Below are 11,203 nucleotides of genomic sequence, written 5' to 3' on the forward strand. Positions count from 1 at the left end.
GGCCCAGTGGGTGTCACAACAGATACAACTCAGCATGTCAGTTAGTATTCGGCTAAGTATTCAGTGTCCAGACCCTGGAACTAGATATGAATCCCAGCTCAGCTCCTTACTAGTTCTTTGACCTTAGAGACCGTGTTTAAGCATCTCTACATATCTCATTTTTCTCATCTGTAAATTGAGAATGATACTATCTTTTTTGTAAGGTTGTTGAAATGATGACGTGATATGATCTGTGTGAGGTTCTCAGTGCAATGATGAGCACTCAAGAAACGTGGGCCATTTTAATTAGAAAGCGCCATGACAATTGTACCATTATTGCAAAAGGGACAGAATGCCGGACAGTTCTTCTCTCTAGAGACAGAGGGGAAAGTGACTCAGTTTGCCTGGGCTAGGATGATGGGGGGTAACGCTAAAGGGAAACTTCTGAACCGTGGTGACAGGTGATCTGGGTTTTGACGGGTGACTAGGAGTTCATCAAGAAGAGAGTATCATACAGAAAGAACACCTGCATGAGACTGTGGAGGAGGGGAAAGCAGAGCAGCTGAGAACACTGGAGGGATGTTTTGGGAGGAGTGGAGTCAGGCTGGAATGGCTTACACCCTTGACCTAGAAGAAAAGGAGCTGGGAGCAGGGTCTAGAAGCCCTGGGTCTGCTCTACCCCCAGGGCGCCTGCTTTCTGGGGGCTCTGTCCTCCCTGAGTGAGATGGGCTCTCTTTTCCCGGGACGAGCCCTTGAGGCATGGATGGCCGTGGGGCTGTGCGCGCTCCCCGTTAATGCTAAGGGGCTGGCAGGGGTGCGGGCTCCTCAATCATCTCTGCAGGGGGTGGGTACAAGCAGTCTAGACCTTCTGGTGCTCTGATCCTGCCCTGGTGTCCCCTAAAGAGACGGCGGGCAGAGGCGAGGGCCTGATGCAGCCCCTTGTCCCCACAGGCGACCACCCATACGAGTGTGAGTTCTGCGGCAGCTGCTTCCGGGATGAGAGCACACTCAAGAGCCACAAGCGCATCCACACGGGCGAGAAGCCCTACGAGTGCAATGGCTGCGGGAAGAAGTTCAGCCTCAAGCACCAGCTGGAGACGCACTATCGAGTGCATACAGGTACCGGGGACAGACAGCCGGCTCCGGCCTGGGGGCGGGCAGATGGGTCCCCAGAGGAGCCCAGGCGAGGATGGTCCCAGGCTGAAGCGGGGTGGAACGGCTCCTGTTAAGGCTTAGTATGGTGCCCTGAGTCCCACTACCTCCTGGACAGGGCGAGGCAGACATTGCTAATCGATCACACTTTCCGGGAGCCCAGAGCAGCCTTCCAGGCAGCCATACCAATAGCTCGCAGATGATGTCCATTCATGAATCCTTAACTAGGGTTCACTTGCCTGATTAGCAGAAAATGAAGGCCAGGATTATTTCCTATGACTTGAGGGTTAGAATAAGACCCCAGGGGACTGTAAGTTAGGATTTATGATGAGGGTTGGGAAAAATCGTAAGTTCGATTGAGTTCCAAGATTAGAAAAGCCAATGTTTTTTACTAACCCCTCCACGTGTGTAATGTTGTACCATTTCAGAGGGCCTTCCCCTTCATTTTTACGTGAATGTGAGCAACTGTTTCCTTAGGGCCTGAGGACAGAACAGGTGGAAGTGGTCCTGATGTCCAGCGCTGCCAGAGCTGGGGGCAGTGGGAAGCTGGAGCCGGCCCCAGCCTGCCTGGGAGAGCCACAATTCAGATGTCTTTCCAGCTCCCCCACCGTGTTCATTGTTACCACCTTGTTTGCTTAAAATCGGCCACGTGGGAGTATTCACAGCATGACCGCTGGCAAACACTACAAAATCAGGGCTTTGTGGAGAGCCCGATGTAAACACTTAGCACCAGCACGCTGCTGAGTTGGAGGGTAGATATTCAGAAGGACTTCCTCTGAGGATAAGAAGTGGTGGAAGGTAGTGGAATGTGGCCAAAAAGAAAGCTTCCCCTGATCAGGGGAAATAGCTGCCTGAGCAGAGTTAGAAGGGAGAGGTGATTCCACTGCAGGGGAGGGTGTGAGTTCCTGGGAGGGGAGGTGGATGGAGGGGGTAGTAAGCACAGGATATGTGTTGTCACAGGTCTGCGTTGAGCCACACGGAGAGGATTGGGTGGTCGTTGCTGACAACTGCAGTGACCCCCAGGATTTCACAGAACCTCAGGGGCTTCCTTAGCCCCTTGTGGGAGATATGACCTGGCGGGCGGATCATTAAATGCATTGGCACTGACTATCGTAAATAGCTGGTCGATAGTTAGATCACTTTGGCTGTTCATTACTTCATTATTTGCAGGGGCCTCTGCACGGAGGAGTATCGATAGCGAGATGGCTGGCCAGTTAATTACTGTATCGAAACAAGGTTCTCCTGCGTCCTCTGTTCAGCTCCAGGGGACTGTAACAGAGGGGTGGGTGCTCACAGCTAGGACGTGGGCCATGGGCCTCCCAGGGTGGCTGTCCCTCTCCCATTCTAGCTCGAGAGGGAAAGCAGGGTCCAGGGCATATTCTTCGAGTCTTAGAAGAGGAGCCATCCCCAGGGGTAGCATGCTTGCCGTACTGGGGTCCTCTCACTTTCACCACCCCCTGCTCCCCACCATCTGTAGCCCTGAAAGAATTCTATCCCCTTGCTTCCCTAGAAGGAGCTGTGTGCCAAAGAGCCATCCCTAAGGACTTTAGAGGCTTTGAGAGCACTTTTCTAGACTTCCGTTTCCTCTCTCAGGAAGGGGAGAGTCCACCCGCTAGAGAGAGTTAAGAGTAAGTCCAGGGGCTGGAGCTGGCCCACACATGACCACTACCTCTGTGTGGCTATTTATTGGGTTGGCCAAAAAGTTCATTCAGGGCCCCAATACCCAAGACTTCCCTTGTGACTCAGCTGGAAAAGAATCTGCCTGCAGTGTGGGAGACCTGGGTTGGGAAGATCCCCTAGAGAAAGGAAAGGCTACCCCCTCCTGTATTCTGGCCTGAAGAAATCCATGGACTGTACAGTCTGTGGGGTCGCAAACAGTCGGACACGACTGAGTGACTTTTGCACACACACACGCACACGCACAATACATTAGTTACGGTGAACAAGATTAAGAATGTAATATACTGGAAACTAACACGCCATTGTAAATCAACTACACTTCAATTAAAAACCCAAAAGAACATAGGGTCGCAGTTGCACGGGCCACATTTCAGGCACTTGGGAGCCAGCTGTGACTCGTGGCCGCCACCCTGGGTGGTGCACCCATCACCGTGGAAAAGTGGCGACCCAGAGGGACTGAACGTCTCCAGCAAGCCTGAGTGGGGGTGCTCACAGCCCTCTCCCTCTCTCCCGGCTTCTCCTGCCCCCCTCCCCCCACAGGTGAGAAGCCCTTCGAGTGCAAGCTGTGTCACCAGCGCTCCCGGGACTACTCGGCCATGATCAAGCACCTGCGAACGCATAACGGCGCGTCGCCCTACCAGTGCACCATCTGCACGGAGTACTGCCCCAGCCTGTCCTCCATGCAGAAGCACATGAAGGGCCACAAGCCCGAGGAGATCCCGCCCGACTGGAGGATAGAGAAGACTTACCTCTACCTGTGCTACGTGTGAGGCCGGCCTGTGGCCGCGGCTGGGGAGCGAGGAGCAGGAGGAGAAGAGATGGAGCTGGGTGGAGTCCAGGAGGACCGTGCAGGGGAAAAAAAAAAACAAAAACAAAAACACAGCAAAAAACAAAAAGCAAACAAACATAAAAAAGCAGAAAGGAAAAAGAGAGAAAGGAGGAGAAGGAAGTCTCGGAGCTGTCTGGCTCTGGTTCTGTCTGGGGCTCCAGGTGACCCGGATGCCTGGCTCAGCCCCTCCACCCAGGCTGGGGGTCCCTCCTTTCCTGGCTGGGGGTCGGCCTGCTGTTTTTGGGTAGGGGTGGAGGCAGGGGTTTGTTGAGCTCAGATGGTGGGATGTTTCTCTCTTCCCTACACCCAGATCCTCCTTTTGTGTCTGGAAACAGAGACTAGGAAGGGGCTGAGGGACCCTCTGGTCAGAGTCAGACCATCCCTGCCTGCCATCCTCTCACTGAGTCCTTGGAAGGTGCGGGGCTGAGGGATGGGTGGGGGTGCTCCAGGGGCGCGGGCTGCAGAGGGTGGGGCTGGGCTGGGTCACTGGTTGACACTCACAACGGCAGCTCTAGTTTGCTGGGGGGCACATTGGGGTGGGGAGGGGCCCTCCCGCCCTGCCCACTGCTCAGTTCATGTGTTGCTTTCTTCCTCCGCCACACCCAGGGGTCCCTTCACAGTCTTTCAGGAGCCTTGAGGCCCGGCTCCCCGGCTCCCCTTGACTCCTGTCCTCCCCCACCCCCCCATGGATCGGAGTGTCTCCTGCCTCCTCCGGCTCCCTGCTGGAGAAGCTGGGTCTGACTCAAGAGCCCCCTCCCCTGCAACTTGCACCCTTTCGCTTCCTGAAAAAAATGCAGACAAATTCAGTGGAATAGCCCATCCCAGTCCAGCCATCCTGAGCAAGATTCCTGCTGAGCTGCTTTTGCTTCCAAAATGGAAAAATGTAACAACTAAATACGTGCTGTCCCAGCAAACAAACACAGCCCCTAGGAGGAGGGTTCGGTCCCTGAAAGGGCTTGTTGGCCGTGGAGGGATGTGACGTCATTCTCCAGAGGTGCCCTACACCTGGAGCGGGGGGACCCCTGTCCTGGGAGGGAGTTAGGGAGCCGTGCTGGGGACCCTTGGAACTCAGGGGACCCCCCAGGCCTGGTGCTTTCTGCGGGGAGAGCCAGGTCCAGAGGGCTGTGCAGAATTCCTGACTCCCAGGGGCCCCCAGGCCGCCGAGAGGAGGAGTTGAAAGCGCTTTGCCTTGCGTTCCGTTTTGCTTCTTTTCTGTGTCCTCTGTTCACCTGTTAGCACATTGTACTTGAATTACCTCAGTTTTTTGTGACCTCATGAGCTTTTTTGACCCCTGTATCTCTGTTTTGGTTGGGGGTTGGAGGAATGGGGAGAGTGTTCTTTTCAGTTTCTTGTGTAAATTAATAGCTGGTTTAATAGACTTCAGCTGGCCAAGGCCCTCCCCATCCCCTCGGACGAGCCTCCCAGATGGAGGGAGCCGTGCAGAAGGAGCTGAGTACTCAGGATCTGAATGGGAGGCCGGGGCAGGAGGTGGGTGCCCGCCGGCGGGGGGGGGCACCGCAGGCCCGCAGCTGGCTCCGACCAGGCATGACATCACCAGGCCTCAAACACTCTGGAGCGGATCCCACCTTTCTTACAGTTTGCTGGGTCCTCCGGGTCTGGGGGCCTGTGTTCTTCAAATCCTTTTTCACGCGTGTGGCCCTATCTCCGTGTGCATTATCACTGCCAAAACTGGCCTCTGGTCTCTCTGCAGGGCTGGTTGGGGATGAGACGGCCCGTGTGTTGTTGCAATGGGGCGGGGGTGTTGTTTTTCTCAAAGCTACCTCTTACGTTTGTCCAGTTCTTTTGTCCCCTTCACGCCTCCCCTCTGCTGCTCTGTGTCCCCTCCCCACTTCGCCCCAGCCTCCTCTCCCTGAAGTTTTGGAAAGCACATTTGCAATATTTGTGTTCGCTTTGAGACGGGTTTTCCGTTTCATCTCATGCTTTATTTGTAAGAGTTGTTTGTGGTTTTGTTGTTTTGTTTTTTTTTTTCTTCTTTCTCTGAGAAAATTGTGGCTGCGTTTTTATCTTTAGGTTTTAAAAAGGGGTTTAGGGAAGTGGTTTGGGGGAGAAGGGTTGTGAGGCATACAGGGAAGTCGGAGGGGTGCGTGCTGCTGTGACCACCCCCTGATCCTGGGCCCCGTCCCTTCTGTTCTCCCCTTTAATCTCGCCCACCAAATCTGAAGGCCTTAAACGTGGTGTGTTGGGGGGATACGGATTGGGAGGACTGTGTCACTAGACCGTGGACTGGGGGGTGATAACGTAGGGAAGATGCTGTTTTGCAACTATGATGATGATACAGTGCTTTGGAAAGGAAAAAAAGTTAAACTTGAAATATGTAACTAGAACAGTTGTCTTGTTTATAATGTGAAAAGAGTGGAATCATTGGGGGAGGAGCAGTCCGTAAGAAATCTGTGTGCACTATTGCGGCCTCCCCCAGTCCTGGAAGAAGGGGGGACAGGCTGGCCCTCAGGGGATCTATAAATCCCAGAAAACAGTGTTTGAACAGCAAGATATCATTCACCTTAGGTGGGGAAGGGAAAAAATAAAAAATCAAACTATTCCATAGGCCCAGCTGACCCCTCTCCCTCTCCCCTTACCCTTCCCACACAGCCTGGGTCTCCTCCCCTGTTCATAAAAGCTGAGAGGGTTGAGCTAATATTTACAAATTGTAATATTTTTGTAATATTTGTTAGTTCCTTCATCAGTTCTACCAGACCTTGCCCTTTTCCTTTTGTAATGTGAATAGGAAAAAAAAAAAAGACAAAAAAATTCACCACCACCACCACCACCAAAATGTCCCTTTGTACATGCGTGTGCGTGCGTGTGCTTATTGTGTGCGGTTGTGTGTTCAGTCATGCAGTATTGTCGTAATCTGGTGTTGCAGCGCTGGATGGTACTTAATCAGCCCCTGCCAGCCCCCACCATCCCAGAGGGATCCTGGCGGCAAGATGGGGAGAGAGAGGGTGTTGGCGTGGGGTCTCTGAAGGATGCTGAGCGGGGAGATCTCTGTACCCGGCTCTCCCCTCCTTCCACGAAGCCCCAGACTCCCTGAAGAGACTCCAGCATGCCTCTTGCCCCAGCTTCCTGCTCACAGAGACAAAAACGATGCTGACCTTGCCAAGGTGGTCGGGCCTGATGGCCAAGGTGAAGGTCAGAGGTGATCTGGAGGCTTTAGACGTGTCTGCACAAAGAGGGCCAAGGAGACGAGGAGGGTGGAGGCCATGCTCTGCCAGGTGAGATCCCAGTGCTCTCACTGCCCTCTTCTCTGCCACCTGGCTCCTTGGGCACCCCTTGCCTCTGGCTGTGGTACTACTGACAGCCTGACTTGCTACTGCCTTACCCAGCACAGTGAGCTTGTCCAGTCTGGGAAGTCCATGTGGACTAACAGTCCCTTTCCCGTGTTCAGCTCCTATAACTGTGCCCCCTAATGCTTTTGGTGACATTTCCCCCCTCACTCATCTGCTCTTTCCCTGTTCACTCCTTCACTCATTCAAAGCATTAAAATCCTATGTGTATATAGGATAGACAAATATATAGAGAGATATATATATAGCAAGAGAGAGATATAAAATAGTAAATATCTTTGCTGCTTTAGGCTGCTTTGGAGGAGGCCACGAATACGGGGAAGGGAGATGTGGGGTGTAGGGGTGGGGAGGGAGGCTGGGGGACCCAGTGATTCAGTACAATCCAGGGATGCAACGCGGGCTTGTTTAATCTTTGTGCCTGAACAGTTTTTCCATGTGTAGAAAAGAAAAAAAAAAAAAAAGGAAAAAAAAGAAAAAAAAAAACTGCTGCAATTTTTCACAAGTGTATGGTACCCTTCTGGATGCTGTTGGTACAACCGGCTGCTGGGGTGTCAAGGCCTTGGAAGGACAGAGCTGATTGGTTCACCTCCTTACAGGGGAGTGAACAGTGGTGGGGGGCAGCCTTCTGACTCCCGGGGGTGCTGGGGGAGATTGGTGACCAGTTCCCTGCAAACCCCATGAGGGCAAAACCTGGGGGCAGTGGATGTTAAGACAGAAAAGTGGAAAGCGAGCAGACCGTTCGTTTTTTCCTAGGCCTATGTCAAATCTGTTTTCCCCCTCCTGTCTTTTTCCCCTCCATCTCGGAGCTCCGCTGGTGGCACTTAACCTGATATTTCAGTAGGAGGGGAAAAAGGCCAGACCAGGCCTATACGGTGGGACTGCTGGGTGGAGGGGAAAGGCACAGCCAACCAGGAAGAAGGTGTGCAAGACAGACCAGAGGAGCTGGGTCAGGGGAAGAGGGCTGGGGGAGAGGGCCTTCAGGCCCTGCAGCCCTGCCTCCCTGGGTCCTTGGCATCCCACTTTGCAGACAGGGTACCGGCCTCCTGGTGTGTGTCATAGGAGTTGTTCACATAGTGTTATGCATGATCTTTGTGAGGTTAAGACGCCGTGGTGGTGCACCATGACATCCGACCCATATATATAAAGATAAATATATATATATATGTATGTAAATTATAGCACTGAGGGCTTGCCGCCCTGCTGGACCAAGCAAAACTAAGCCTTTTGGTTTGGGTATTATGTTTTGTTTTGTTACTTGTTTTTTTTTTTGTGGCTTGTCTTCTGTCGTGACAGCACAAGTGCCAGTCCGATCGCGCTGTATTACAGAATAGTGTTTTTAATTAATTGATGTTCTAGTTCATGTCTACCTCAGCACCTCCTCTTAGCCTACTTTTAGGAGGTTGCCCAATTTTGTTTCTTCAATTTTACTGGTTACTTTTTGTACAAATCTCTCTCCCCCCCTTCTCCTCTGTTCCCCACTCCTCTCCCCTCCCTCCCTCCGTCCCTTTCCCCTTCCCTCCCCTCTCACTTCTGTTTGTTTCACTTTCTGTCTCACTCTCCCCTTCTTGCCCCCCTCTGGCCCCACCCAGCCCTGAGACTCCCACGTTGTGCTTGCCAGCCCCTATCTGTTCTAAGCCCGAAGCAGTTCACCCGAACTTGTGCGGTCCTGGTTGCAGCTTGCCGCATCTGCCTTCGTTTCGTGTAGATGGACGCGTTTCTTTGTAATTTCAGTGTTTCTGACAAGATTTAAAAAGAAAAAGGAAAAAAAAAAAAGAAAAAAATGAATTTACTGCTGCAGGTTTTTTTCTCTCTCCATGTGTCACTAAGTGAAGTTTGTGCCTTCTATAGCAAAGAGAATATTTTTTACATCCTACTAACAGTAGATTTTTTTGTAGTGAACATTTTTTGTATTTTTATTTATAAGTCTCATAAGAAAAATAGCAATGTTCAGTTGTATACCTTGAATCTGCAGTTAGAAGAGAATAAAGTTAATTCAGTTGTCTCTGGCTTGAAGTGTCCCCCCTTTTTTAAAATGTGCTTTGCTTTTTCTGTCTTTTCCTGGGTGGGGAGGAACTGAGATTTCTGTCTGGGGATGGGAAAGAGGGTGCATTACACCTCAGCCTCACTTATGTGGCCCTTTTATGCATATTTGAGAGGCTCATACCCACCTCAAGACATACTTAACCTGATAAGTTTTTGTTTAAAAAATAGCATTAAATACACAAATAGCATTTGGCCCTTGGTACGGTATGTGAAGCAGGTTTCCTGGGTGGCTCAGTGGGTAAAGAATCTGCTTGCAGTGCAGGAGACGCAGGTTCGATCCCTGGGTCAGGAAGACTCCCCTGGAGGAGGGTAGGTCAACCCACTCCAGTATTCTTGCCTGGAGAATCCCATGGACAGAGGAGCCTGGCAGGCTACAATCCATAGGGTCTCAAAGAGTCAGATACGACTGAAGAGGCTGAGCACACAGGATGTGTGAAGCAGATATTTGTCCATTAATCGCTTCAGCATAAATGTTCATCTGGTAATTTGCACAGTTATTGTCATAAACCTTGGGAATATAGTGAGAAGGGAGCAGACAGACCTCTCCCCTCAGGAACCAATATTCTAAGCTGCAGGGTTGGGATGTTCTTAGATTATAACTTGTCCTCATCCCACAGCTGGTGAGTGGCAGGGTCACAACCTGCATCTAGAACTCTCCGTTCCAAATCAGGTTCCTTTTTCCTGAAGCCAGAAGCAGGGGGACTCCTGTGTGGTCTTAGAGACATTTTCTACTTTTTGCTCACAGCCAAGTGAGTTTCATCTGTTTCTCAACAAGAAGCTGCCCCCCAGTTAAAGGTCCCTCGGTCTGGCAGCCGGGCCTAGTGGAGAAAGGAGTTTGGAGCTGGCGGGGCGGGGCGGGGGGTGGGGGGACACAAGCCCAGCATCGCCACTCGCAGAATAAAGCCTTTGTACAAACTGGGATGGCATGGCTCCTCCCACGCTGCCCTGTCTCAGGGTCTGTCTGCTTTCCTCTCCTCAGGGATAGGAGCCCCGTAGGTAAGTGTAAGCCAGAAAGCCAACGTCACCCAATCCCAGACACACTGGCTCAACACCTCTGCCCAAGGCCATCTACCTGCCTGACGCTGACCAGAATAACGAGGAGGAGAATCCGTCTGGTCACGAAGACCTAGCTAAGAACTCAGCAGCCCGCCCCCCTGGGTGTGCAACCAGGGCCAGGCCTCGGGCCGGCCTGGCCTCCAGCAGCATCCTGGGCCTCACCGGGAAGCATCCTCCGCGTGACGCCTTCCCAGCACCAGCCGGGCAGTGGGGCCTGATCCCCGGCCTCACGTGCCAGCTCTGGGCGCCGTCCCTTCCGCCCCCCGGTGCTGTGTCTGTGTGACCCTGGGGCTCTGAGCGGCAAACCACCTGGAGCTACTACACTCAGCCGCCTGGGTGGGTGGCAGCCGCTCTGCGGGTGGCTGCTCTGTCCGTCTGTCCCTCCTCCTCTCCCGGCCTCTGTGCTCCGCTCTGGTCGTTTACCTTCACCTCCTCGTCTCTCTTTCCCTCTCCCCAAGTCCTTCTCCCCTCTCCCCTTCTCTCTCTGTCTCTCCTTTCTCTTGAGGTTCCTTTGGGTCCCATACTGCCTTCCCCTCCCATGTTTCTCATATTGGAAAACAACCCTTTGCCCCTTGATTCCGAGCCCCTGCCCCGTTCCATCGGAGCCCTTCCTTGGGCTGGGCCTTTCTTCTTCAGGTCCCTGCTCATTCCCATGCCCCCCCCCACCCCCCATCCTCCGGCCTCCCTGCCCCTCCCCCACACTCCCTCCTCCCCCCTCCCCCCCAGGCCTCAGCGTTCTCTTGACAGATGGGAGGGCAGTGAGCGCTCCCTCTTTAAAACAACATTTAATCGCCGTTTTCTGTTCTCGGACATCAAAGCTGGGGCTTAGGCGCTGTGCTGGGGTCGCGGTGCGCGGGCTCTGGGGGAGAGGAGGTGAGTGAATAGGGCCGGACTGAATGGGCTTTGTGTGGCCGCTGGGGTCTGCCTGCTTTACATGCTCTTTGACCCAGATATGATCTCATGGAGAGAAAGGGGCCCTGGCCGTGGCCAGCCTGAAAACGCTCCATGGCCTGACTCAACCCCCGTCCCCCACCCCGCCCCAGCCTCCCTCCCCAGGACAGGGGGCCGCCCACCCGCCCGCCTGTGGCCAGCCCAGGTGCAGCCGCCCTCGGCTCCAGCCTTCAGCCCAGGGCCACCTCCTCCAGGACCGGACTTGCCC

At 53.3% G+C, this 11,203-nt stretch overlaps 1 protein-coding gene across 3 annotated transcripts in view; it reads left to right on the plus strand.

The window, feature by feature from the left end:
• Positions 1-8,952, plus strand: part of ZBTB16 (zinc finger and BTB domain containing 16) — a 198,794-nt gene extending 189,842 nt beyond the window's left edge. For all 3 annotated transcript variants that reach the window (XM_043482739.1, XM_043482741.1, XM_043482740.1), the window contains exons 6-7: positions 931-1,098; positions 3,352-8,952. In XM_043482739.1, coding sequence (XP_043338674.1) covers positions 931-1,098; positions 3,352-3,581 — 398 coding nt within the window. In that variant the 3' untranslated portion in view covers positions 3,582-8,952. The remainder of the gene's footprint in view (positions 1-930; positions 1,099-3,351) is intronic.
• Positions 8,953-11,203: the final 2,251 nt, after the last annotated feature.

Source organism: Cervus canadensis, chromosome 11, assembly GCF_019320065.1.
Source record: "Cervus canadensis isolate Bull #8, Minnesota chromosome 11, ASM1932006v1, whole genome shotgun sequence".
Lineage (NCBI taxonomy): Eukaryota > Metazoa > Chordata > Mammalia > Artiodactyla > Cervidae > Cervus > Cervus canadensis.